At 40.5% G+C, this 27,758-nt stretch overlaps 1 protein-coding gene across 3 annotated transcripts in view; it reads left to right on the plus strand.

The window, feature by feature from the left end:
- LOC128097145 (cytochrome P450 2J4) overlaps nucleotides 1–27,758 on the plus strand; it is a 31,859-nt gene continuing 4,101 nt past the window's right edge. The window contains exons 1-9 of one of the 3 annotated variants that reach the window (XM_052717409.1): nucleotides 291–382; nucleotides 9,195–9,264; nucleotides 9,514–9,676; nucleotides 12,106–12,255; nucleotides 12,661–12,821; nucleotides 17,063–17,239; nucleotides 19,607–19,745; nucleotides 23,226–23,413; nucleotides 24,807–24,945. In XM_052717409.1, the coding sequence (XP_052573369.1) occupies nucleotides 9,613–9,676; nucleotides 12,106–12,255; nucleotides 12,661–12,821; nucleotides 17,063–17,239; nucleotides 19,607–19,745; nucleotides 23,226–23,413; nucleotides 24,807–24,945 (1,018 nt within the window). In that variant the 5' untranslated portion in view covers nucleotides 291–382; nucleotides 9,195–9,264; nucleotides 9,514–9,612. Of the gene's footprint in view, nucleotides 383–9,194; nucleotides 9,265–9,513; nucleotides 9,677–12,105; nucleotides 12,256–12,660; nucleotides 12,822–17,062; nucleotides 17,240–19,606; nucleotides 19,746–23,225; nucleotides 23,414–24,806; nucleotides 24,946–27,758 lie in introns of all 3 variants that reach the window. The other 2 variants (XM_052717408.1, XM_052717410.1) reach the window with 2 other exon arrangements.

The raw sequence follows: 27,758 nt of genomic DNA on the forward strand, positions 1-27,758 counted from the left end.
AGAACGCCAGAGAGACCAGCTGCAGGGAGGAGACAGGAGGGGAGTGGAGAGAAAGGGATGGGGAGGGACTAAAGAAGGGATCGGTTACGTGGGGAGCCTTTGGTAGTTAACACCCTGGACCTGCCCCAGCTCAGACTCTCATTTCTCAGGAGAGCCAGCTCCAGTCCCAGCCATGCTCGCCGCCGCGGGCTCCCTGGTGGCCGCCTTCTGGGCAGCGCTCCATCTCCGGACTCTGCTGCTGGCTGCCGTCACCTTTCTGTTCCTGGCTGACTACCTCAAAAACCGGCGCCCCAAGAACTACCCGCCAGGGCCGAGGGGTCTGCCCTTCGTGGGCTGCATATTCCAGTTGGACTTTGAGAAGCCCCACCTATCAATACAGCCGGTAGGATGGGCGAGGGTGCCTACCTGGGTTCTGACATAATCCTGAGCTAAATAAAGGAACAGAGGACATTTGGGGACTAGGACAGAAGACCGGGTTCAAAGGCTGGTGATGACAACTTGCTATCCCGAACCCCAAACCTGTGTCCTCGTTTAAGAAATACGCAGTTCCATTTTCAAATAGTTGGAGATTTTCTTACCCTTCTGTGAAGGACTTTCGTTGTAAACTCTAATATTGTCAGAGAACTCGCTGTGTATAATTTTAATTAAGTCCAGGTGCATTCAAGGCATGATAATATATCTTGATAAATAAGCCTTGCCAATTTCAGAAATGCGTGGGAAGGTGGTATGTCTGCTTACTTAAAGTGCCTGTAGAGAAAAAAAAAAAGTGTGTTTTTCTCTTGATTGGAGTTTTCTACAAGTATTAGTTCTCTCTTACTGATCCCTGTTTGTTCCTTCTACATCCTTTCCGACTGCTCACCTACTGATTATATCAGCTCCAGAGAAAAATGCACTGAAATCTCCAGCTCCACTGGGAGTCTGTCTGTCTTTCCACTCAGTTCTGGGAGCTCTCCCCCTTGTATTGGAAAGACTATTATGGGTACATAGGACACATGTAAGACTGGCAGCTCTTTCTGGTGAATGACCATCTTCCCATGTAATGTTCCTCTTTATCCAGTCATTTTCTTTGCTTAGATAGTCAGATACTCCGGCCATGTTTGATTATCCCTGTCACTTTCCATTACATGTGAAGATTGTCCATGTCTGATTATTTATCGCTATTTAAGGATTTAAGATCATAATTTTTCTTCCTTTTTTCCCCACCCCTTTTCTTCCATTTCTCCTTCCCTGTGTGTTTCTTGGACACTTTCTGAGTAGATGCCTTTTCATCCATCTTCTCTCTCTTTACACCTATCTTATTGTCCTCCCAGCCACTGCTCTGTGTTGTTCAACTATCCCATGAAGCTCCTGAGACTTTGCTAACACCATTTCCATGTGAAGTGAAGCAGCTACAAACAGGGAGGAGCCTTCTCCCCTCTGGGACACACTGCTCAGGTGTTATCCCCACACACACTGAGACCCACACCAGACACTTCAGTGTCCAGTGCTGCTGGAACTCAAAGGCAGAGGAGTCTGTTGTCTTTGCCCCTTACTCATCCTCCATTACTGTCTTTTTTCTGACCTTTCAAGTTCACAGTTACCTTTCTGACCTCAAGCACTTTCTTTCTCCATCCCTTCAGAGGAGGCTATGGAAGAAGGTGACTTCTTCACTGTGCCCCTCCTCAGACTGTCTCTCCCCTCCATTCCCATACTGTCTTTCCAGATGGCAGGACCCTAGTTTGAAGATCTACTGCACTTAACATTTTTAGATGTTTTCCCACTTCATTCTCACCTTTGTGGCTTCCGCATAAGTGATAGATTATTTTCTCTCTGCTTTCAAGAGATTTTCGGTTTGTACTTTCTATACTGATTGTGGTGATTTTGCTTAATTAAGCTTGTGGCTTTATGCTGTTGGTTTCTTCATGGCATGCTTGTATTTTCACAGATTAGAAAGTTTCAACCATTCTTCAAGAATTTTCTCATCTACACTTTGTCTTTCACGTTTTTGGGGGACAACAGTTTACTGAGGCACAACCGTGATGACTTTGGTGCTGGGTCTTCCCGTTTGCCATCTGCTCTCTCTGTGCAGTACAGGGTGGACCTGTTTCTCACATTACTAGACCCCTCTTCTAAAGCACACCCCCTAATTTATAAATAGTTGTGATTACTTTATTATTGGTTCTGTTGACATATTTATTATAACATTGAATCTAAGTTTTGTAGATTTGGAAACAGATACAGAAAATATCATCAATTTTCTTCCAAATCACACATGTGGTAAGGATCAGAATCCAGATTCAAGCAGTTCAGATGCCTCTCAATCCAATGTCTTGAGCCCCAATTTGTCACCTCTCCTACAAAAACCCTTCAAATGTCTTAACTGAAACCAAGAGGGTTCACTTAACACTTTTGTCTACTTAATACTTTTGGTGGTGAAACTTCTGGTAGTAAATGATACTTGCTTAAAAGGTAAGGCCTAACAGCAGCCTTGCTTTCTATCTAATTTTTCTCCTAGCAGATATTTCTTCTAGGAATCTACCGCTGATCCTGGTCCTCTCAGGCACTTTCTAGCTTTCCCTCATCAAATAATTGATTGTTCCCTGACAACAATAGGGACTCTTTTGACTTGCATGCTACATAGGATTGTGAACTTCTTGAAGTTGAGGACTTTGAATTCCCTATCACTTGGCCCTGACCTTTGGCTGACTGTTCTTTAGTAAGACCTTTGTTCTGGAGGGACTGGATAACCCCTATGCTCCTGCACATTCTCATTCTTTGGATCTGTTCTGCATGATATCACAGTATGAGTATTTTGACCTTCGCACTATATATGTTTGCTGATAACCTCACCATTTAATACTTGATTACAGCACCATTGCCCTTTACACGTTTTTCCTCTTCATCTCAGTTTCTAACAGGATTATAGCAGATGACATCTTAGGCTATGCATTGCACATTTTTCTGCACAGTCAGCGTCTCTCAGAAGACAGTCAATGAAACTGTTACTCTGAAGAGGAATTAATGTACAAAGGAGTGTACACAATTGTGCATAAATGAGTTCATGTGCACTATGGCATTATAGTGAAGAGTGGATATATACTCTGACATTTCAAGGGATACTGTGGTGTTCTATAAAGTTTAAAAACCACTGTTATCAAGCTTTGTTTCTTATGTCCACAGATTTAGTTTATGTTTCTTTATTGAATGGAAAATGATTGTCCATCTTAAAAGAAATATATACTAAGTTGGTTAGTTTTAGTCAACTTGACAAAACATAGATATTACCTGGGAAAGAGGGAACCTAAGTTGAGCAGTTGTCTCCATCAGATTACCATGTGGGACATTTGTTTATGGTTGTTAATTAATATAGGAGAGTACAGTCCACTGAGATGATGCCATTCCTGAACTTGATGATAGAATATAACTTGTAAAATTAAACACTTTCTTCCCAAATTGCTTTTGGTCAGTGTTTTATCACAGCAACAGAAAGAAAACTAAGACATGTACATATTAAAAGAAACAGATAAGAACACAATTTAGCAAAAGATAGAACTACTTCTCTGCATACCAGGCCACTAACAACCACACTTATGCACACATACACTTACCAACTCAGAAGTAATTTCATAACTTGTTCATCTGTGTTTCCTTATTTGATCATAATAAAAATAAAGTTATAAGACAGGCAGTGGTGGTGCACACCTTTAATCCCAGCACTCGGGAGGCAAAGGCAGTCGGATCTCTGTGAGTTCGAGGCCAGCCTGGGTTACAGAGTGAGTTCCAGGAAAGGCGCCAAAGCTGCATAGACAAACTCTGTCTTGAAAAACCAAAATAATAATAATAATAATAATAATAATAATAATATAAAAATAAAGTTATAGTGCTACTGTTCATTGAAATTCTCCATTTTAGTGTGTGTGTTCTACTTATCAAAAGAGAAAAAAATGAGTATCACATACAAAAATGCTTAAGAGATGCAAACAAGTTACTATTACAAAAAAATGTAATAACCATGAAGTTCAAAAGAAAGGGCAGGGGTTCAGTTAGCAAAGTGTTCACTATGCAGCAATGAGAATATGAGTTCAGTTCCCAGAACCTACAAGAGTGTGGTGTGTTAGCCTGCCTTAATAAACTCAGGGACAGGAAGGCAAAGACAGGCAAAGCCCCTAAATTCATTGGCCAGCCTGCCTAGCCTGCTCAACGCTAATGAAATACACTGACTCAAACAAGCACATAAACAAACAAGGTGAGCAGCTCTTGAAAACAATACCTGAGGTTGACCTCTCTCTCTCTCTCTCTCTCTCTCTCTCTCTCTCTCTCTCTCTCTCTCTCTCTCTCTCTCTCACACACACACACACACACACACACACACACACTCCTGAAAGAAAAATGCTAAACATGCAGTTCTTGTTCTTGTACCAATTAGGAAAATATACAGACACACACACACACACACACACTGACACATACACAGATCACTACACAGAGCTGTCAGGATTCAGGCTAACAGACTTGCTCATATATCACTAGTGGGAGTGGGAATTTGGTGCCGTTTTTTCTTTTCTCCCCTCCATGCCCCTTTCTGTTGCTTCTAAAGGACTTCAATAGAATCATTGTGTCATTTGTCTTCATGAATCATTTATCTCACTAATCCTTAGCTTCTACTTTCTCTTTATTCAAGGCATGCACTCTGCTCCACTTTGTTCTTCAACAATCTACTTGGAGATTTACTTCTGCTATTAAATTTTCTGTCTCCTATTTCTTTTGTTAAATTCTATATCTCTTATTTCAAGTCATTGCTGTTTATTTTCCTATTGTTATTTTCAAATTTAACCCCGTTTTACCCCTCTGAGCCATCTTTTAAAAAAAACAGCTCTGTTTTAATTTTTCAAATGACTTACTCAGTATGCAGTGAAAACTATGCTCTGCTTGCCTTATATTATATGCCCAAATGTCTTCTCAGTCATTTAATACACATAAAACAATTGGCAGACAGCACTGGCAAAGTTGAGAATTGTAAGGATCAGGACCTGCCCATCTTCACCTGTTTCACAACAAGATAAAACTTATTGATCCACTTGTGTTGAACTAGAAACGTACATGGGCAGAGAGTTGGTAAAGATGGAAAGAACGTTGACCTCAGTACCTAGTCTCAGATGCTGGATCCCTCTCCAGTACAAGTAGAGAATCTATATGGTACACATTGCTACTTAGGATGCACTTAAGCCATATTTTTTAAGTTGTTCCCAAAACTTCTTAGTTGAGTTTGAAAGTTAGTCAATAAATTCTTATATATGCTAAAGACTTGCCTACACATTGGTCAAGATGAAATTAATTTTTTTCCTTGTTTGCACATATCTATTACTGGCATCTCTTAAAGGAATAGGCATACATTTGTTGGCTCTACATTAGGATCTAGAGAAGACAGATTGTGCTACAACTTAATGAAGTTAGCAAAGACTCTGGATAAGGAACAAAGGAAGTACAAAGTCTAAGGCTCTATCTATAATATTGGTACAAGATCCTGTAATGAGACCAAATCATTACATTTGCTTTGACAGGGTCCCCAAAGGTCCAAGGCTTTGTGATTGATATGACAGGACACAAGTAAATGAAGGTAAGAGTAGGAAAGAGGACCACAGATACCTGGAGTAATTGAACCCTTCCGTTTGGTATTACTGACAAGATTCAGGATGACAAAAAGGCAGAGTGGGTCAACACAGGGCTGATTTGTAAACACATGGGTGGGGATCTTTGAAAATGATCACACACTCTCATCCACCTTTGCAATACCTTGTGTGTTCTGCATCTTTGTGGGTGTTCTCATTCTCTCCAGCTCCCTCTTCTTGTTCTCCAAACTCTGTCCCCTACACCCTCATGCCTGGTCCCCACTCCAAGTCCTGTAGAGATCCAAAGGTCATATTTTTCTACAGATGTACCTAACATTTGGCAGAGTCCCTCTACCAGGCAGGAACCTTTTTGTTGGCTACATTACTTCATTTGCAATTTGTTTCCTCTTTAGAAAGATGATGAAAATTCTAACTATGTTAGAACAGTTATAAAGAATGAAGGAAAGCATAAAGCATACTGAGGACCCACTCAGTGAGTGTGGCCATCTGGAGACTGTTGGGTTCTTGTCCTGGCTATTACCATGCATTTGTATCCCCAGGCCTTTGAACACAGAGCTCATTCATTTCTCAGAGATGCAGTGGGTAGATGGGTGCCTGGAACTAAACTAAGTGTTTCTCATAGTGCCACTCTCATTCTTCCCCACAGAACTCTTTGAAGGGGAAGTAATTTTTTCTCTTTTGTAACTGGAGGTTTGAGATTTGGAAGAGAGTACCTGCCCCAAGAGTCCAGACCTTACATGCTTATATTGCCTGTGGGGTGAGGGACCCTCTCTCCAAGCACTTAAGTTTAGCCCTAATGTTGGGGAAAACTCTATGAGACAAAGTGGGTCATAAGGAGCTGCCTGCCCTCTGGGCTTTCAGGATCTAAGCTAGTATATTGTAGAAGAGCCTTAGAAGCCATTCTAGGAAATGAGAGAGATTTTTGTCCTTATCTTGAATTACATTTTTTAGCTTTTCATAGTTTACTGGATTTAGGGAAGCCTTATGGAGGCCTGCCACGAGGCAGGTGATAAATCTATCCCTGGCTAGAGACCTGCCCTGGGTGTTATAATCCCAACGTGGGTCCTGATCAGGAACCACCTCAGCCCCTGGAAGGTGTGCAGGGTTGGTTTGGTGAACTTCATCTGCATGTGTCCTTGCCTGCTCCCAAACTGGCCTGCAATCCTCAGGAAGTAGGTTATTAGCAAGTATCATATATACATCATAAAAGGTGAGACTATAAGATTGGGAAATATATTGGAATTGTTTAATATAAGGAAGCAGAATTAGAGGTATAGTAACCCAGTTTCTTTTCTATCTGAGAGAGTTCTACAAGAGAGAATGGGACATGAAACTTAACCAGTCCATCCACCACGGCCACCTCTTGCAAAGGGATAATGGTTGGCAGGTTGAAATGGCTGGGGTCAGACCCTTTAGCATTCCTAGAACAGGTAGTGGGAGGTGTGAAGGTTGGAGCCAGAGTTGGGCCTTTGGGAGTGTCCAGTACCAGAGAAGAGGAGGAAGCCAGAGGAGGAGCCTGTAGGGGCAGGTGCCCTGGGAGCAGGAATAGGAGTGGGAAGTCAGATAGGCGGAGGGTCATTTGCAGGGTCCAGAGTCAGAGATTCTGGAGTCAGAGATTCATCTGGTTCAGGGTACATAGCTAAGAGCACATGGGCAGGAGAGAAGGAATTGAGAAGAGAAGGTTAGAGCATAGATAGAAACAAGCCTGAATATAAGGCAACTCTTTCCATTTGCCTGTTCGCTGGTAGTAGTTAGATAATTCTCATAAAATATCAGGGTCTAAGGAACTGCTCGGCGGCCATTTTTTTGTTATTTTCTAAGGCATATTTGGGTCATTTCTTAGTACAGAGGTGGACAAGCTTAGAAGTCTTTAAGTAAGGCATTAAGCTGAGAGATTTTAGAGCTTCCAGAGGCATCCTAGGGGAGAGGTGGGACGGTGCGTTTGGAAACCTTATTTCCCATGTCTGCAGCAGAGAGAAAAAAATTAAAAAATAAAATAAAAAATGTGATCCAAGGCCCAAGCCTCAGGCATCCCTGAGGCCAAGGATGGATCTGTAAACAAGCACAAACCACCACAACGCTTTGTCAAGCGGGGGCCGGGGGCCAAGGCATGCACAGGTGGGGATCCCCTGGAGTCCAACAGCATTTACTACTTCACCAAGCAAGAGAAATGTGTCGACCTTACACAGCCTGAGGACACAGCCTGAAGATGGGGTTCAGACAGTGAGAATTATATCTCAAACTGCAGACATGGGAGATGGCTAGAAATTTTAGCCTGTGATAGGGACCGACTGTAGCCAGTGAAGGTCATGGCTAGGGGTACCCCCAGTCTCAGGGACACCAGAGGGACGCTGGACACTTGCTGGTCATTCCCACAGGTATAGGAGACTGTTTACGCTGGTTGGAAGGGAGGGGGGGCACTCACCAATTGCAGCAGTCGGTGTTGTGTACAGGAATCCAGCGACCAGGCAAATGGAAAGTAGACTGCCCTGGATGGAGCAGAACTTTGGCACAGGTTCCCAGGTGCAGAGCACTAGGAGGGCCTGCTTTGCACGCCACCCAATTTTGGTTTTATACAGTGCTTTTATCCTGTGAGGAAAAGTCACAAAACATAACAAAGCCCACTATCAAGAGTTTTATTAGGAGGAGAGAAGAACAGGATATGATCAGGCCTGTTGAAAAGACACATGAGGAGGAGGGGGAGGGTACATGGGATTCCTTTTAAGGACTACTCCACACATGCACACATGGGCCCATGTGACTACTCCACACATGTGCATAGATTATGTGATCACACTGCACACAAATTACGTGACCATGCAGCGCATGGATTACATAGGACATACGACCCGGAAATGAGTAGGTGGAAATGACTAAGTGTCTCGCCAGGGCATACACAATTATGGGGGCGTGGCTAGAATCCCTATCATACATCACTCAAGATCTTCAGAAATGTCTTCCCTGCTATCTTCAACCCTTTATTGTATTCTTCATATCCAGCAAGGTTTGGGGATGGCACATCTCCTTTGCCTAAACTGATGCTGGATATTGTAACTAACTAAGGATTCCATGGTTGCTGTATCAGACTGTATACATACATCTCAATCTTTTTTTGGACTGATGTCCTTTATTCTCTGCCTCACTGGGTGTCAAAATGTTTCAGTTACAGCCTTTGATGTCTTTGAAACACTTACATCTTCATGAGTTAGTCTAGGAACAAGTTGATGCTCATTTGGTTCATGTTGCTAGATATATGAATGAAAGATTTATGAGGCAATTTCTAATCCTGAAAATAGTTGGAGTTTGGTGGAGGGGAAAAAGAAATCAAGAACATTCCGATCACACCATGGTTCCTCTTCTATATGCAAATGCACAGAGTTCTCTTAGTGTTTATCCCATTAGTCATACATGTACATCTCATGTCTAACATGTATTGATGAGCGTGGGGTTTTATTTTCTGATTAAACAGACAGCTTGATCTACTAGGAAGCCCATACAATCTGTACCAACATCAAAGCTATTCACACCCTCCTTGGCCTTTGTCAGGTCAAATGTGTCACATGGTCTCCTTTCATTAAATTTCAGGATGCTCCAGATCAAGATTTTGCTTCTTTGTTGAAACATGTCCTCATGTTTTCTTCTGGCTTGACATGTGGTAGGTGCACAGTCAATTCATACAGACTTATATTAATGAACTTTTATAGAGTAAATTTTTTCCAGATGTGAAATTGAATTTAGTGCAGTGGAGGAAAACACAATTTTAAAAATATTTCCACATACAAAGGTACATCTCCCCACTCACAGAAACCTCTCAACATGAATCCCATTAACTACACGCATGCTGGCCATCCCTGGAGACACAGACACAGACACACTTAACTGAAACTATCGATATATTTTTCAGTTTGTGAAGAAATATGGCAACATTTTTAGCCTGAATCTTGGTGACATTACTTCCGTGGTCATAACTGGACTGCCCTTAATCAAAGAAGTCTTTACTCACATGGAACAAAACATTTTGAGCCGCCCTGTCACTCTTATCCGAGAGCGTATCTCTAATAACAATGGTAAGTTTATTGAGCAACATGGAGGGTTTATTATAGTGTTTATGATGTGTTAAAGGTACCTGTCTCTAACTTTCCAACACTCCCATAAACCAATCTCATCATGAATTGCCATATTTAAAAGAAGCGGAATGTCACATTTCCTGAATGAAAACACCCATCAGAGGTCTTAACAATGTCATCCCTAATAGACATTGAGAGAAACCACATGTCTTGCAAAAAATGTTGGTGAGGAAGAACCATAGCATCCAACCACAGCCAAACATATTGTGTTCTTACTTCCCTTTTCCCATGCCAACCCTCTGTCCTAGGAAAATAGGTATAAGTCACCCTCCTCCTTCTGCCACCCTTCTTGTTTATGGCTTCTTCTACTACATTATTAAAGCCATGCAACATAGGGATCTACAGCCTTCCTGATAGGAGTAGACTAGAATAGTGTGAGTACTCAATATTGTTATTAAATCAAGTTGTATGTTCCAAAATTGAAAGCAGAACTTCAAGTGTACTAACCTATTAAAACATCAGTTTTAGACATTTCCTAATTACTCTTTGAGGCAATCAATCATTAATTGTACATAATTAACTATGTTATCTGTTATAGGAAGCACAGTGCTAATCTTGAGTGATTAATAATGCACATAATAGATTAAAATTTCCATCTTTACATAACATATACTCCATCAAATGAAAAATGCGGAGCCAATTAGCTAATTAAAACCACACTGGACCACAATGGTAAGGGGAGAAGGCATTTATCAGTATCAAAGTTCTACTGGGATTCAGGTAAAAACTTCTGTAAGGACACTCATTTAATAACATTGAAAAATAGTCAATGGGAACAGAATATGCATGAAATAACAAGAAAGACTGGGGCCTCAAGAAACTGAAAGATGTCCAGTGTGGAAAGCATAGTATGTAAAGGATAATTGAGTGGGATACAAACTGATGACCTTGTCTAGGAAGAGCGAGCCCAGATCTTGGTTTTCATCCTAACAGCAAGAATGATGTTGAGTAGAAAAGATCACACACTGCACATTCTGAGGCTCATTTAGGTTCTCAGTCTGAAAGCAGGAGAAAGACAGCATGAAATTATCATTGTAGGTTAGAAAAAGTGGGATTTTGAAAATTCAGTCAAGAAACGACAGTTATTATCCCAGGATGGTGACACTGAAGACACATGGACTGAAACCACTCAAGAGAGAAACCACATGACATAATAACCTAGAGAGATGGCAAGAGAATGAGGCTCGTGGGGGACTGCCAGGGGTAGCTCCTCCAAGAATGGGTGATGCAGAGAGGAACAATGACAGGTGACAAGGTAGTGACAATGGTGCTAGCTTCTATTGGGAGTTTCAGGAATCATTAATAATTTCTGCCCCAGATGTGCTGAGTCTAAATGCCTTTAACTGGTAAAGCCAAGTAGACGTATATATGGTTTTGGTGTATACACCTTCTGTAACTGTCAGCAGAAGATATGTAAATTGTAGAAATGATAACATTTCCTAAAATAGAATATGCAGTGAGCAAAGAGTAGACTAGTCTTGAAAAACCCCAATGTTTCAAAAGTTGGCAGAAAGAAAACAAGCTGGAAAAAGTTGTGGGAAATTTGTGGCAAAGAATTAGGACAAAAATCCAGAATGGCAGGATCCCAGGTGCTACCAGGAAAGGGTTTCAGGAAGGAAGTGTCTGAGTTGCTGAAAGACCAGGCTGGTGATGATGAAAGAGTCACCTGATGATGTGTGGGGACCAGAGAGACCAAGGATTATGTTTAAAGACTTGAAGATTTCTCTGGAAGTTAAGAAATTGGCTTGCACATGGCATTGAATGTGCCATGAAATAGGTGATAGAGGCTGGACACACTGGAATGTTCATCTCTTGTTTTTTCTGTGTGGAATATTCATGCTTCTTTCCTTATTGATTCGTTTTTTTCATCTTTTAAAGCTTGTATTGACTAGGAACTCTTACAGAGCTTTTCTTAACTCTTTAATTTATGCGTTTTGTCTTATCCTTTGGTCCATTCCTGTTATTCAACTTAACACAACTAAGTAGATTTTTTGTTAGCATTGGAGCCAAAGAACGGGAATTTGAACACTTGGTTGTCAAACAACTGTGCTCCCTTGAAAGGTTTAATTTATTATGTATTCCTTGTGTCTTTGCAGCAGTGGGAATGGACCTGTTGCTGGTTGGTAATAAACATGCAGAGTTCCTAAGAGGAGTGGATCATGTAATACATAAGAAATATTGGTGTGTGATGTTGCAGATCCCCAAGACATGTTAGCTATCATGCTTCTTGCTTTGGGTTATTCTCTCTAGACAGCTGTCAAGCTCCTTACTGGCCCTTCTCCTTCCATCAAGCAAAACAGGCCTAGTCAATTTCTCAGGTATTTTAGATCAGAATCACTATGTCATAATGCTGAATCTCTTCTTTCCAGGATTGGTCTTTTCCAGTGGCCAGACATGGAAGGAACAAAGAAGATTTGCCCTGATGACACTGAGGAACTTTGGATTGGGAAAGAAGAGCTTAGAACAACGCATGCAGGAGGAATCCCGGCACCTTGTGGAGGCCATAGAAGAGGAGGGAGGTGGGCATTTCACAGGAAGGTGCTGGAGGTTGTGACCCTTTCGTTCATTGAACAGATTCTAACTAAGTGTCTAAGTGCTTGTCCTGGGCCCAGCATTGTGCTGAGTACTGAGGGTTGAGCAGTGAACGTGTAGCCATGACTCTGTTCTAGGAGTTCTGCAGCTAAGCACACAAATGGTGAATAGACATACTGCTGTACTTAAGACCTAGTCATCAGTATGACTTCCTATGCATTAGCAGAGTCCTTGGAGAATGTCAGTCCTATGTAGTATGCTCTGACCAGAGCCTCTTACATACAACGTTCACTACAACATGTGTTTTCTGTCATATCAAGTTAATTTAGTATAGGAAATAGAAAAAAATGAATAACCTTGAAGAATTCATGTCTCCCTCTCCTCACCTCCAGGACAGCCTTTCAACCCTCACTTTAATATCAACAATGCAGTTTCCAATATCATTTGCTCTGTTACCTTTGGGGAGCGCTTTGAGTACCATGACAGTCGATTCCAAGAGATGCTGAGGCTACTGGATGAGGCCACATGTTTGGAGGCATCAATTGGGTGCCAGGTAAGCACTCTTCTTTGCATATCTTTACAGAGTAAGGCATTTTAAAGTTAATATGTAATATTTTAAATATTGAGTTTGAGCCAAATATATTTCAAATTCACCTCTTGATGTTGATGTTTTGTTAATATAAGAAACAACATATAGAAAAGGTTTCTAACATTTATTTGAACTATTTTAATATTTATATTGGTCTATATACATGCATATGGGAATGCTGGTATCTTTTGGAGAAGGGAGATGTTATTGTTGACTTGGACTCTTTTTTTCCCATGCCACTTTCCTTCTGCCTCTGAGTCACCTTCTGAAGGAACTTTCTAGCACATCACCTTGTTTTGAGATTCATCTTTGCACACTGTTCCTTGTTATCTGCAGTCTAGCAGTACACTGACTGAATGTGTTGTTGTTTTATCCCAAGTTATATAAAAAAAGTTGTTCCTAGGTTTAGGGTGTTATGAATAATAGTTCCATATCAGTGTCCATGTGACAACACTCATTTGTCTTATGTTTTCATCTGGATATCTGTAAGGTAATAAAGACTCAGAAGTGAGCACTGTCCCCATACCCATCAACGCAATGCTGTCAGTCTAACACTAGAGATTATAAACCTTTGAGGTTCAAATGTCACCTCCAACTATGTCCCATTTTCCACGTCTACTTTTTATAGCCACTCAAATACTCTCCACGGCTTGTTGGTCTGTCAGCCATACCCATGAATGTGGAAGACAGTTGTAGGGTGAAATTATCCACAAGTGCTTGATTTCATCTGACTGGTTTTCCTTCTGCAAGTCCTGCTGCAGTAGGTCCCTCACTACCTTGGAGTGTACACGTTTGAGGATGCATGTATGTGCATGTTTGTGTGTTTTTAAAACATTTTTATGACATTTTATTTAGTGTGCATACATGCACATGTATACATTGCTTATATGTGTGGGTGCACACAAATCAGAGAATACCTTTCAGGAGTAGGTTCTCTCCTTCCATCATGTGTGTACCAGGAATATAAAAGAGGGAGAGAGAGAGAGTGAGAGAGAGAGAGAGAGAGAGAGAGAGAGAGAGAGAGACAGAGAGACAGAGAGACAGAGACAGAGACAGAGAGAAAACACCTTTTTATTTTCAATTGTTATGATTTCTTAATTGTTCCCTTTATGTAATATCATTTCCTACTCTTTGGATTTAAAATCTGTTTTAGCAGATATCAGAAATAGTTTTCCTTTCTTTGATTCTTAATTTGTGGTTATCTTTACCAGTAAGATGTATTTCATAGAGACCACACAAACTTTGATCTAGGTTTTGAATTTGGTCAGCAAGTCTGCATCTCCTTTTGGTTTGTTAGAGCCTTTTACATTTAAGATGATTATTGAACCATGCCAACTAACTACTTGGCTAGATTATTTATACCTTAGTTTCTCCCCTATTACTACTAGGGTGTGCTTGTTTCTGTATTAGACACGATGGATTCTTCCCTTGCTCTCATTTGCTCAACCATTCTTCATATGAAATTTATTTTTTCCTGTGTTCTCATAATTGGGATTCTTTTTCTTCTGTGCATAATATTCCATTAGTCACCTTGGGTATTTCTGGCTTAGTACTCCTGATTTGCCTTGGTTTGCACTTTTCCTGAAATATCCTTGTTTATTCATCAATTTTAAAAGATAGCAATTCTGGGTATAGGATTCATGGTTGGCAGTTACTAACTTTCAGAGAATAATCTGTGCCATCTCAAGTTTTCTTGGCTTGAGGATTGATGAGCAATTTGATATTCTAATTTTTATGACTTTGCATGTGATTTGATGTGTTTCCTTACAGCTTTTGTATTTTTTGGCATCTTTAGCATATCACAGAGGCACTTTCCTATGGCCTGTTTATTTAAGGGTCTAAATACCTCTTCTATTTGAAAAATCTATTTCTTTCTCTCAATTTGGGGAAATGTCTACTGTAAATGCATTGAATTGATTCTCTGTATACTTATTGTTTATCCCAGATCCTTGGTTTCTTATCTGGGATCCTGGGATCCTGTGGCTACTTAGATTTAGTTTCTGACTGTATCTCTGAGTTCTTAGACATTGTGGTCATGCTCATTATTTTACCTAATAGATATTTGAGTGAAGTGTCTCCTCAACATTGTGCTCCATTCCTCACAGTCTTCTGCATAGTTTAGTCTATTGGTGATGGCTTTTACTGTGTATTTTTGACTCACTGAGCTATTAATTTTCAACATTTCTGTGTTTTTTTTTTAATTTTTATTTATTTATTTGTATCAAAACCTTAGTTTCCTAGCTACATGGTATCTTCCATTTTGCTGACTTTCCCCTTTCTATTGTTGACTTTCTTCAAGGTCCTTTATTGAATTCATTTGCTTGCTTATGTCCTCCAAGTCACAGATCATTTTTACTAGAAAGCTTTTGTAACTTTTATGTAGCATTGTATTTGTTTCAGTATCTTTGAGTTCATTAGTTCAGGAGTTTGTGATTTTTAGTGGCACCCATATTTCTTGTGTTTCAGTGCTACACTTTACACTCTCTTGGACATCTCTTCTGGAGTGTGTGGAGATAGCAGTTGTGGATGTTTTAACTTTACCATGCTTTGGGTACATAATGGTTCCAGGGAGAATGAATTTGAAACACAGATGCTAGTCCTTCAAAAGTTCATTTTCTCTTTAAGACCTTCTGTTTCTATGTATCGACTTCTCTATAATGCACCCCAAAATGGATTTATTCTCACTTATCCCCACATCCATTTTCTCTTCAAGTTCAGGGATGCCCTCACTAAAAACTGAGAAATTAATTAGCATGACTTATAGGTATGAAAATAGGCATAAAGAATGAGATGAGCTGCACTTATTGTCTACATTATTTCTGTGTTTTAACTCTTAGTCATGGTAGTTTGAAGCCCAGCAGTTCCATTGTTTTCCTTCTAGTAAGCAGAGCCGAGGAAGTCAGGGGAGTTCAGTGAGTACCAGGCTCACTTCTAGGTGTTGGTATTAGGGGGGAATATCTTAGAAGAGAGCAAAGAGATGGCAGAGAATGATAATAAACATTCTTAGAATGACTGATTACATCAGGTGCTGTGATAGACAACTGCAAAAGTCCATTCATTTTTCACTATGCTCTTCTACATATAAAATGATGCAATATGATGTCTGCAAGCAGGTACAGAGTTGTGCAAACAAATATAGATAGTAGTCCACCAGACTTCTGTGGAATACTTTGTGTGTCTCATGCCATTCGGTTTTCAGATACAGGCCCCATTAGCATGCTGTGTATTATCAATCTACTTTTCAATAATACTAACATTATTAATATTGTTATTATAACTGCTACAACTTATACACAGGAGGTAGAAGATGTAAAAATCCCACCCATGTCTGTCTGATTCTTAAACTTGTTGATTTTGCATTGTGTTATGTTATCTGTTCACTATGAATTTTATTAAAACATCATTAAACATCCACTTTACTTCAGTTAAGATTTCAGTCTTACCATATGGGGATTAAATCACGCTGGAGACACCAGGATGTACAGTTACCTGCACAATACATGTTATTGGTAATTTCCTCGAGGGAAAGTAAGTCATGACAGAGAACTTGAAAGGTGAAAAAATACCTGTCATTTAAGAATAATCAGGCAAAGGATCTCCAAGGAGACTTGACCACTGCCTTCATGGAGTGAAGGGCAAGGTTATAACAATTGCAGGGACACTTTTTAGACACAATGAATGGCGCCTACTAGGGCCTAACACAGAAACGCCCTCAGTTTGATCTCAAAGGTTGCTGTGGTTGGAGTGTTTAGAGAAACTGGGGCAGTGATGAAGATCTGGGGATTCCCTCTCGGTAGGACTTACACTTAAAAAGCACTGTGTCTGACTCTGAGTCTATGGACAGTCCTTGAATATTGAAAGTCACAGAGTCAAACATGATCACACTGATGAATATTCTTTCTGGAAACTGTATGCAAAATAAATTGTAAAGGCATTGATAGTGTAATCAATAAAAATGCTGAATGCTATCCCAACATCCAGAAAGAAATGGTATTGTATATCAGGTAACAGGCAGTTGAGCTAGTAAGAAGTGCTCTAAAGCTCAGTATACTTTAGGTGAAATGTTTTCAGGTAAATGAAAGGGAAAACAGAAGCTGGCCTCACAATTTCACAGTGAGAAACAATGGGAAAGACAAGACTCTATCTTGAAACATTGTAAAGTGGCACCATGGTGCCTCCATGACTGTCTTATTTTTCCCAATCAGCTCTACAACATTTTTCCATGGATAATGAAGTATCTTCCTGGATCACACCAAACAGTTTTCAGAAACTGGGAAAAGCTGAAATTGTTTGTTTCTGATATTATTGACAATCACCGCAAAGACTGGAACCCTGATGAGCCGAGAGACTTCATTGATGCTTTCCTCAAGGAAATGACAAAGGTGGGGAAGATGTCACTGCCTCTTCTTCTTAAAGACAACATAGTGGCTTAGTCGTTTTCAAATGCTTATGCAGCAGGCTGCCACACTATTAGTGCTTTAACTTGACATAGGTTTATTCTCTTACAGTGCTCATCATCTTTTCTTCCTGTTGGCCGCACAAGGTTCTTTTAAAGACCATGGAAACTATATGACCCTGTCTTTCCAAGTTCCTAGAGCTGATAGCATTTTTTGTTTGTTTGTTTGTTTTTCAAGACAAGGTTTCTTTTTGTAGCCCTGGCTGTCTTGGAACTTGCTCTGTAGACCAGGCTGGCCTCGAACTCACAGAGATCCACCTGCCTCTTCCTCTTCAGTTCTGGGATTAAAGATGAGCACCACTATACCTGGCTATGAGGGCATTGATCTTTTGCTGTGGTTTCTTCCTCTATTTCAATGCTCAAACTGTAGCATCTCTTTTCCTCTGATCTATTTGGTTGTGATCCTCAAGCACCTTCTCATAAGGATAGTTCAAGATAATTGTCCCCTTTCAAATTAATCAGTATACTTTGCATGGCAGAGTATATTTTGGATTATCAAGTAGCATATGAAGGTTCCAAAAATGAAGATAGACATCCTTATATATCAATTCTTCACATACCTCATGTGAGTGAAAATTAGTAGTAATATTAACTCAAGAATGTCATTAGAAATAAAGGGTTCCCTGCCTGTAAATGACAGATACTTCCCTTTCATATCCCTCCTTGCCTTTTACCCTTTATTTACCCTTTATTTATGAAGGAATTATAGACAAAGTAAAAGTAGCAATTAAACATCAGAGCTCTGTTTCTGATGAGTTGATCTAAGGCCAATTATTCACTCACTCTCAGCCCCAACTGCAAGACACAGGCCAAGTTCAACTGACGGCTGGAGTTCAACTTCATGGTCTGCGTGGGGCATCTGCCTTCCCATGATTTCTTACAAACACTATGCAATCATAAACAAGCAGACAGAAAGCTGCTGAATGGATGTATTTGATACTTTCGCATCTTGTGACAACAAAAGGCAGAAACAATTTAAGATGTTGAGTGTTTATTTTGTTGCATATTTTCAAGGGGTATTGGTCCATCATGAAAGAGAATGAATGGGAAAAGGATGTGGTGGAGCCTGTTTATGTCGTGGTAGATCAGGAAGCTGAAGCTAGCCCAGACCCAGGACTTGGATACAGCCACAGGAATTCCACTTCTAGTGACTGACTTCCTCCACTTGGGCCCCACCTGCCAATGTTCCAGAATGTCTTAAAATATTCCCAGCAACTAGGAACCAAATATTTAAAATTTGAGCCTGTAGGGATCAGTATAGATTCAAATTATAACACTATTGTTAATGCTCTTACCTCAACAGACTCCTGGCAAATACATATCACTGAATCCTTCCCATGAGCTTTGACATATTAGATTATGAATTCCTTTTCTGCCTAGGGGCACAATAGTAAATTCCTTCCCTTGTACTATCATAGTTTATCTTCCTGGCATAGTATCAATAGAAGCAACATTTTATCCCTAGGAAAAAGGGGCAAATTATTCACTATATGGAGTGCAGGTTTGAGACCACCAACATTATGAGCAGTATAAACAATGATGTTTATAGAGAAAGTAAGTAAAGATGGAATTATATCCCAAATAATAGTTGATGGAATCAGCAAGGTTTTATCTATGAAGGATTAATGGGGAGATCAAAGAATCAATAAACACAAAATTGGCTTGATTCCTTCTGGGATCAGCAAAAACATTTGTAGAGTATTTGATATGTGTCTGTTGTATCTTCTACAGTTGATATGACATGTTAAAATATGTATGTTGTTCTCTTCATATAAACTGAAGCAGATAAATGTGAGCTTCATATATAATGAGTTAGCAATGTGGCTGGTACTGGAAGCCATGTGTGTGTGTGTGTGTGTGTGTGTGTGTGTGTGTGTGTGTGTGTGTGTGTGTGTGTGTGTGTGTTTATCCTGTTCTGTTCCCATCTTGCTAAAAGCTTTTCCAAAAACATAGTCACAAGAAAATTGCTGTCTTGATATTCATCCACCCAAGTACCAGCTGTTTTTGGTCAGCTTCCAGGACATGGAGCAGGAAAATGCTTCCTAAGGAGAGCAACGTAATATCATTTCAAATGAGTCCTTCTGAACTCATTCCCCAGGGTGAAGAAGATCTTACGTGTCAGTCTTCTTGCACCAGGGGGACGATATTGCTCATGATACAGCTGCTGGCTGAGGGGATCAAGGGGAATATCACTTTAAATGACTGCTTCCAAATTTGTTCCCCAGAGTCAGAACCTGTGTGTTGTGATAATCACAAAACATCTGACTGAACAAGTACACACTGTCTTTTCCAGTACCCAGACAAGACTACAAGTTTCAATGAAGAAAATCTCATCTGCAGTACTCTGGACCTCTTTTTTGCTGGAACAGAGACAACATCCACGACACTACGCTGGGCTCTGCTCTACATGGCCCTCCACCCAGAAGTCCAAGGTGAGCATGTGGGCACCTTGCACCTGGGCAAAGCAGATTTCTGAGAGCTATGCCTTGGATAGGGCCAGATAGCATGGTGGGGTGGGAAAAGGTGGATAGCTGTGAGGCACTGCACGCTGGGGAATAGGCATGTACTCTACACATTTTGTCAGGACTGAGATGGGCCCCAAGGGTGCCAACGTTTACAAAGTGCATCCATTCCTGTCCTTCCATTTCACTAGGCTTTCCCATTTTACCCTGAATTCTGTCCAAACTCTTTATTCTGGTGTTCTATGCACTGTGATGTCACCTTTCTGCCTTTTCAGCCTGAACCCCATCCACCCTGTATGGTGCCCTTCCTATACCCTGTGTCCTCTCTTGGCCCTGTCCTTATTCTTCTTATTCTTGCCTCCAAGTCATTATATCAAGAGTGTTCTATCACAATTTTTACCCACTCTAGAAGAATCTTCTCAGGTCCTAACTCCATAAGTCATCTCAAATTCCTCCACGAATTTGATGGCTGGAGAATTACTGTCAATTTCCTCCAGAGGTGACCAGATGTCCCTCCGTGACTGTGCTTGACACATTGTTCCTATCTCCACTGACTGGCATTCATCAGGGAGAGTAGTCCATCCTATCATTTTTATTCCTTCGGATTCTAGAAAAGTTTAACAATTTGAGGATAGGAACATTTTTCCTATTGTAGAACATTGTTTTTTGTTGTTTGTTTTGATTTTTCAAATTGTGGGTAACAGTTATTCATGAGGTATAAAATCATCTTAGTAGATACAGGCCAATGGCTTTTGTCTTAAGATGAAATTTGAATAGAGAAAATCAGTGTGCTTCCCATGTGGTAAAGAAAAATTTGTTTATAGAACTATCATCCCCACATGTGTGTGTGTGTGTGTGTGTGTGTGTGTGTGTGTGTGTGTGTGTGTGTACATGTGGAAGCCATAGCACACTGCAAGTATCATTCCTCAGGAACCATCCACTTTTTGAGACAGCATCTCTCATTCATCTAGAACTACAGTCCCTAGCCACTAATCCCCAGGGATCTGTCAGCCACTACCTCCTATGGTGCGCTGGGATTAGAAGTACATGGCACCATACCCAGCTTTTTTACATGAAGTATAAGAATCTGACTCTGGTCCTAAAGCTTGCATGGCAATCCCTTTACTGACTGAGCTATCCGCCATGCCCAAATAATTTTCTTTATTAATTAAAAATGCATGTATGTACCTCTATTTATGTATATGCATCTTAAGTTTCAATTAAAATACATATGTACCTGAAGAATAATCTTTTTACGTTTTAAAGCTATTGAGTTAGAATACAGACTTGACCTGTAGAATAATAGCTTCGAAGTATCAATAGATTTACATGAAGAATTACACACATTCATTTTGCAGTATGCATAATAGTCAAGAGATAGGACTGGCTGGACTGTTCACTGGCCACACATAGATGCACGAGCTAGAGAAGCTCTTCAGCTGGAGGGAACAAAGTTCTGATGGTGCCGAGCAATGGATGAGCTATCAGGACACTATGCTAAGTTAAATAACCAATCACAAAATCACATGAATGGTCCTATCCAACTCAAATGAGCTATGTTGAATAGTTAAATCTCTATACAAAGATGACTGAATGGAATAGGATAGAACCAGAAATTGTTTAATGTCACGGAGTTTCAGTTTTGAAAGAAAGAAAAAATTCTGGCCATTGTTTGTACAACAATAAGAACACACTTAACATTATTGAACTGTACAATTAAAAATGTTAACAAGAGATGTAGCTGGTGCCACCCAACATTAGTCAAAATACTTGAGAGCCTGAAGCTGGACTGTCACAAGTTGGAGGTTATTTGGCTGCATATAAAGAACATACCCCTGGAGTTGTTATTGTGACAAGTTTTATGTTAAATATATGTTACCTCCAATTAATTTTTATATAGACAGTAGTGCAAGTGATACACATTCACTTCTCTCTCTCTCTCTCTCTCTCTCTCTCTCTCTCTCTCTCTCTCTTGAGAAATCTCTAAGCAGGACCTTTTAATAGGCTTGTTGTTTCAAATTCCCCTTAAATAGTTGCTGAGTTGAAACTAAAGTGAAGCTTACCTCTCTGTGAGTGGGCACCATGAGGACTCCTTCCCCTGGAAGGGAAGAGGAAAAGGAAGGAAGCAGACACCGTCTTAATAGGCCTTGCTCCAAAGATGAAACTCATGTTTATTTGCAATTTTTGGTTTTTTATTTTTCTTTTTGGTTTTTCAAGAAAAGGTTTCTCTGTGTAGCCCAGGTTATCCTGGAATCACTGGTTATCACTCCATAAACCAAGATGTCCTCGAACTCAAAGATCTGCCTGCCTCTGCCTTCCTAGTGCTGGAGATAAGGGCATGAGCCACCATGACTGGCTGTCTATTTGTATTTTACTTGGCAGAATGTAGTCATGGTCATTTACTTTCAAAGGAATCCAGGAATATCGTTTTCAGCTGGATAACTGTTTAATCTCTATTATCATATTGGAAGACAGGTAATAACCATTATCATTTGTTCTTATGATTCTATCTGTTCATATATATTTCAAAACATCCTTAAGATAAGGCACAGTTATACCCATTAATCAGATATGAAACTGAATTCTAAAGGATTTCGTTAGCAATGTTGTGCAGCAACTTCTTGCTATCAACTGTCCATGCTAATGTATCTCCTTGAGAAATTAGAGTCTACAGATGTGCTGTGGTCTGAATGTTCACGAATTCTCTATGAATCCACTTGTTGCAACTTAATTACTAGCGGTATGGTATTTGGAGGTGATTAGGCCTATGAAGGGAATTATTGCCTTTAAAAGAGGTAGCAGAGAAGCCAGGGAGACAGCTCAGGAGGTAAAGAATATTGCCACCTAGCCATTTGTCATGAGTACAGTTCTCAAAACCCACATGGTAGAAGAAGACAAACAACTCCCACAGATGTCCTCTGATTTCCACTCTTGCCATGAGACACCTTCACCTGACAGAAATACACTATTCTAAAGAGCATTATCTTTTTTTAAAAAGAAGTACTAGAGAGACTGCTTTCTCCCTATGACATGAGGACCTAGTGAAACTTTCTCATCTATGAGATGGAAAATTGTTCCTAGCAGATGAGAAACGTCTTGGTGCCCTGCTCTTCACATCCCTAGGTTCTAAGACTATGAAGCATGAATGTGAGTTGTTTATAATCTGCTTTGTGAAGGGAACTTACTTGTACCACACTAGGTACTACTCTGATATTAGCAATGCTGATCATAGCTATTCAGTTCAGGAAAATTAGGATTATGTTGTAGATTTAGAGAAAATCACAGAATTGTTGATTTTTATTTTAAATCAGTCCTTTGAAGGGGTAAGGAAACTTCTTTACTGCTAGGTCACTAAAATGAAATAAAAGCAGGTAAGAGCTCAAAGACAACTTCTATATTGTTAGAATAAATAATTAAATTTGATTAATAAGATTTCCTGTTTTCTTTCAGAAAAAGTGCAGGCCGAGATTGACAGAGTGATCAGCCAGAAGAGACAGGCAAGCCTGGCCGACCGAGAGTCCATGCCCTATACCAATGCTGTCCTCCATGAGGTACAGAGGATGGGCAACATTATCCCCTTGAATGTTCCCAGGGAAGTGGCAATGGACACCAATTTGCATGGATTCCACTTGCCAAAGGTAACTATGCCCTCCCAGCCTCAGATAGCTTAGTCCATTTTTTACATCATCCTAAGAACCTAAACTAAAGGTTGACATATATTCCTGTCTCAAGAGATCATTTAAATTGTTCAGAGAGATAGTATACCTGCTAAAATACTAGTTTTCCCCCATGCATCTGAACAGAAATTTACAGATATAATGGGGAAAGAAGACTCCTTGGTCAAATGTGTGTAGGTAAAGCCTTTATTTGCTAAAGGCATCTTAGCATCTTCCTATGCTAATGTGGGCTCACAACAGTCAGCAGTTCTCTGCCAGATGTTGCTTGAGGAAGCAGTTCTCAAGACCAAGGGACTGCACAGGGTTTCCTGAAACTTACACCCTTCATGCATGCCCCAAAATAGTTACAGTCCCTTCTGCTTTTCTTTTCACCATGAATTATCAGAAGTCAAAATTTTCTTGGCTGTGACAAAATACCCAAGATTTCAGTTCAGCATGGCAAGAAGGAGTGAAAGAAACAATCAGATCTCATAATGGTGGCCAGGAAACAGAGAGACAGCCTACAGGAGGTGTTTTTGCCCCTACTTCCACCTTTTTGGTTTCATACAGGTCATCAGCCTCTAGAATGGTGTTTTCTACAGTCAGGGAAGATCGGCTACCATTGGTTCATTATCTCTGTAAATGTCTTCATAGATACTAGCATAAGATGATGCAAACATACTACAGAGTATGCAATGAAAATGATGTGTAATCATGTTCATGGCACACCTCCACTGTTAGCTGTTAGCTGCAGATGTGGGTCTAAGATAGCAAGGGGACAGCCTGCACTAAGGTGGTTCTTGGAATTGGGAATGGACATGACAAAATCAAGAGACATTGGAAGAATGGATAAAGTCACTGATAGAGTGGATGAGTCAGTATGAGGTAAAGACACACTCTGGGGAGTCCAGGCACCATGTCAGGGAGCATGGTAGACTGAGCTTGCTTACTCTGCTTCCTTGATGTGCTCCTAACCCTGAAGACTGAGTTCAGAGTCCTCCATACTCAGGCCTAAGAATGGAAAAGCAGAGATGAAAGACTCATCATTCCTTCCATAGACCTGCCAAGGTCCTCACTGTAGGAAATGGCTGAGTTGGTCTTTATTCCTGCCTGCCTCATTATTCTTCCTTGGATGCTAACATGTCTCTTCCTAGAACTGTACAGACTTCTTCCTGTAGACTTGTGTTCAGCATAAAAAGCAACTTAATGAACTGGAAAATCCCCGGAAGGCATTCACAGTCATTGTAAATTTATCTAGATAAAGGAGAGGTACTGAGTAGGGAGAGTCATACATGAGAGCTCAAGAACTATCTACCTCTCTACCTTGCAGGTTTATTCCATATATCAAACCTTGACTCTTTGCTGTCATTTCTAGGGTACCATGCTTCTAACCAACCTAACTGCACTACACAGGGACCCCAAAGAGTGGGCCACCCCAGAAACCTTCAATCCAGAGCACTTTTTGGAGAACGGGCAATTTAAGAAGAGAGAGTGCTTTCTACCATTCTCAATGGGTGAGTTGTGATGAGCAGGAGAGTTCAGAGCTCCACCGTAGCCATTCCCTGCTCTCATTTCCCATAGTCCTCTGCTTTAATGAAAACATCTCCAGGTGGCCCAATGTGACTCCATTTTGCTTTTGGTTGCAATCCTGCATTCCCTGGCCTTGGTGCTGCTTCAGACCCACCCTAATTCTCACCCTCTCTTGCCTTATCTGGGTGTTTCAGATTGTTTCATTGTTTTCCAAGCACTAAGAATAGAGACCTATACTCTGTCCCCTCTTCACTAAGGTGGATATGTGCCACCTTCATAAAATTTTCCAGGGATGCACTCTCACAGGGGAATGGAGTTGATTTGAAATGCAATGGTGAGGAGAAATGGGAGAGTGGTTGCCTACTCAAAACAATGGAAACATGAAACGATAATTGTAAATAGCATTTACTTAACTGGATTGAGTTCTGTCTTATCCAGGAACTCCTTGAATAGGTAAGTCTTTTGTCTTTTATAGTTTTAACTATGCTTTAAAAAGAATCTAGTTAGATGTATTTGTGCTCTGCAACTTGATGGTCAGGGAAGGGGATATAGGGCTGACCCTATCACTAGTGTTTTCCAGCCAGCCAGTTATGAATAAACACTTGTAGTCATACAATTGTTGAACCAGTAACAAAATGCCCTAGTGTATTGCAGTTATTGGCGTCTATGCTTTGCACATGTATTTTCAAATAATTCTGCACTTCCTTAGTTCCATAAGTAAGTACTGAGCATATATGTCCAGGATACAAATGAGAGCAGGAAAGTAGTGGGATAGAAAATGAAGCAGAGCTGCCCCTTGGAGCATGTCTCCCCCCTGCAGCCTTTCCAGTTAAAATTAGTAAGGTAAGGACACAGATCTAGCCAAGTGTGCTGTTGCTAGAGCTCAGTGTCCACCAGATTTTCTCCCATTGAAGCTTGTGTTTCCAAACACTCTCAGAAGGTGACTAAATGCTGCCCAGAAGCCACACTGGAATGCTGGACATGATCAAATTTGCTTGATTATCTGAGGCAGTGCTACTTCTCATGACACTGAGGCTCAGGAAGGGAAGAGCCTGAATTTCCCTCATGCTAGTGTGGATTCAGAGCCAGGGTTTTTTGGGGCTTGGCTGCCCTGGGTGTGTCTGGCAGGACTAGTTCTGACTTCTTTGTCTTTCCATCTGGGACCATCTGTCGCATTGTTTACTGTTCACAACTCACTTTAATAAGAAAGCTGATAAAATATAGGGACTCTGTCCAGTCTTCAGCTACATATTTCACTTATTCAACTATTCTTTTCTTTGTTGTTTTTTTAATTTTTATTGAAAATAGATTTTTCTCTTATACAATACATCCTGACCACAGTTTCCCCTCCCTCCATTCCTCCCAGCTCCTCTCCATCACCTCTTTCCCCAAGATCTATTCCCCATCCTTTTCTTCTTCAGAAAAGAGCAGGTCTCCAAGAGACAATGGCCACAGAGGACAAAACAAGATACAATATGACAAGGAAAAAGCCCTCATATTGAGGCTGGACAAGGCAACACAATAGGAGGAAAGGAGTCTCAAGAGCAGACAAAAGAGCCAGAGACACATCCACTTCCATTGTTCGGAGTCCCACAAAAACGCCAAGCTGTCAGCTATAACATATATATATATATATATATATATATATATATATATATATATATAGAGAGAGAGAGAGAGAGAGAGAGAGAGAGAGAGAGAGAGAGAGGCGCCTTGGTACAGACCCCATGTAGGTCCTTTGCTTGCCATTTCATTCTTTGTGAGCCCATATGAGCCCTGCTTAGTTGATTTGGTGGGCCATGAACTCCTGGTATCTTCCATCCCCTCTGACTCTTAAAATACCCCCTTCTGTGATTTCCTGGATTCTGAGGGGAAGGACGCAATGGAGACTTCCAAGTTAGACTCTCTTCCTTCCTAATGCCTGGCTGGGGTCTCAGCACGAGCTCCTGTCTGCTGCCAGAGGAAGCCTCTCTGATGACAACAGGACAAGGTAGCAGTCTATGAGTATAGCACAATACCATTAGAAAAAACAATTATTTTTTTGCCAGTCCAGTTTGCTTCTACCCTAGGATTCTTTTAGTTTATGAATCCAATTCATGAAATGGGAAAAGTCTAGAAGTATGGCCATTTTTATATTCCAAACAAATGCTTTGTGTGGTATTTCCTGAGACTGGTGAGAGGGATATGATCAGACCCCCATCCACAGCTTCCCCAGGAAGATGTTCCCAGCCCACTGCTGCCCACGCACATGCCTGTTCTTCATAGTGCAAAGTCCTCTTCCCTTGGGAGTTCAGTGCTCATTAGTTTAAACTGTTCTTCCACCTGCATCAGCTGTAAAATAAAAGCAACAACACAGAGAGACTCACCGAGAATTATATTTCCTCTTAATTACTGACTTCATTAGCAGGCAAATTATCTCAGACAATCACAACAGCAATGCAATTATTAGTAATTATGGAGGAAAGACATTAGTGTCTACTTTCATCTAATAAGTAAACCTTAAATAAGAAAGGGGTTCTTATTTTAGACCATACACACACAGAAGTGGCAGAACAGTACCCATGTTTTTACTCCCAGTTGAGTTCTCTCTGAATAACAATCAAATTTAAGTGGCCTCTCTAGTTATGGACCCTTCAAGTTTAGGATTCACCGAGTTCATAGTCTGTGTATCAGCTAGCATTTTGATTCATAACAAGCACTCCAAACTCTACCACATAGTAAGCTACAGCACCTGTTGCTGCTCACAGGGTTCCAGATTGGTTCAGCAGCTTGGCTCCTCTTGGCTAGCCTTCTGACT

The sequence above is a fragment of the Peromyscus californicus genome, unplaced genomic scaffold, assembly GCF_007827085.1.
Source record: "Peromyscus californicus insignis strain IS unplaced genomic scaffold, ASM782708v3 Scaffold_5__1_contigs__length_169319896, whole genome shotgun sequence".
Lineage (NCBI taxonomy): Eukaryota > Metazoa > Chordata > Mammalia > Rodentia > Cricetidae > Peromyscus > Peromyscus californicus.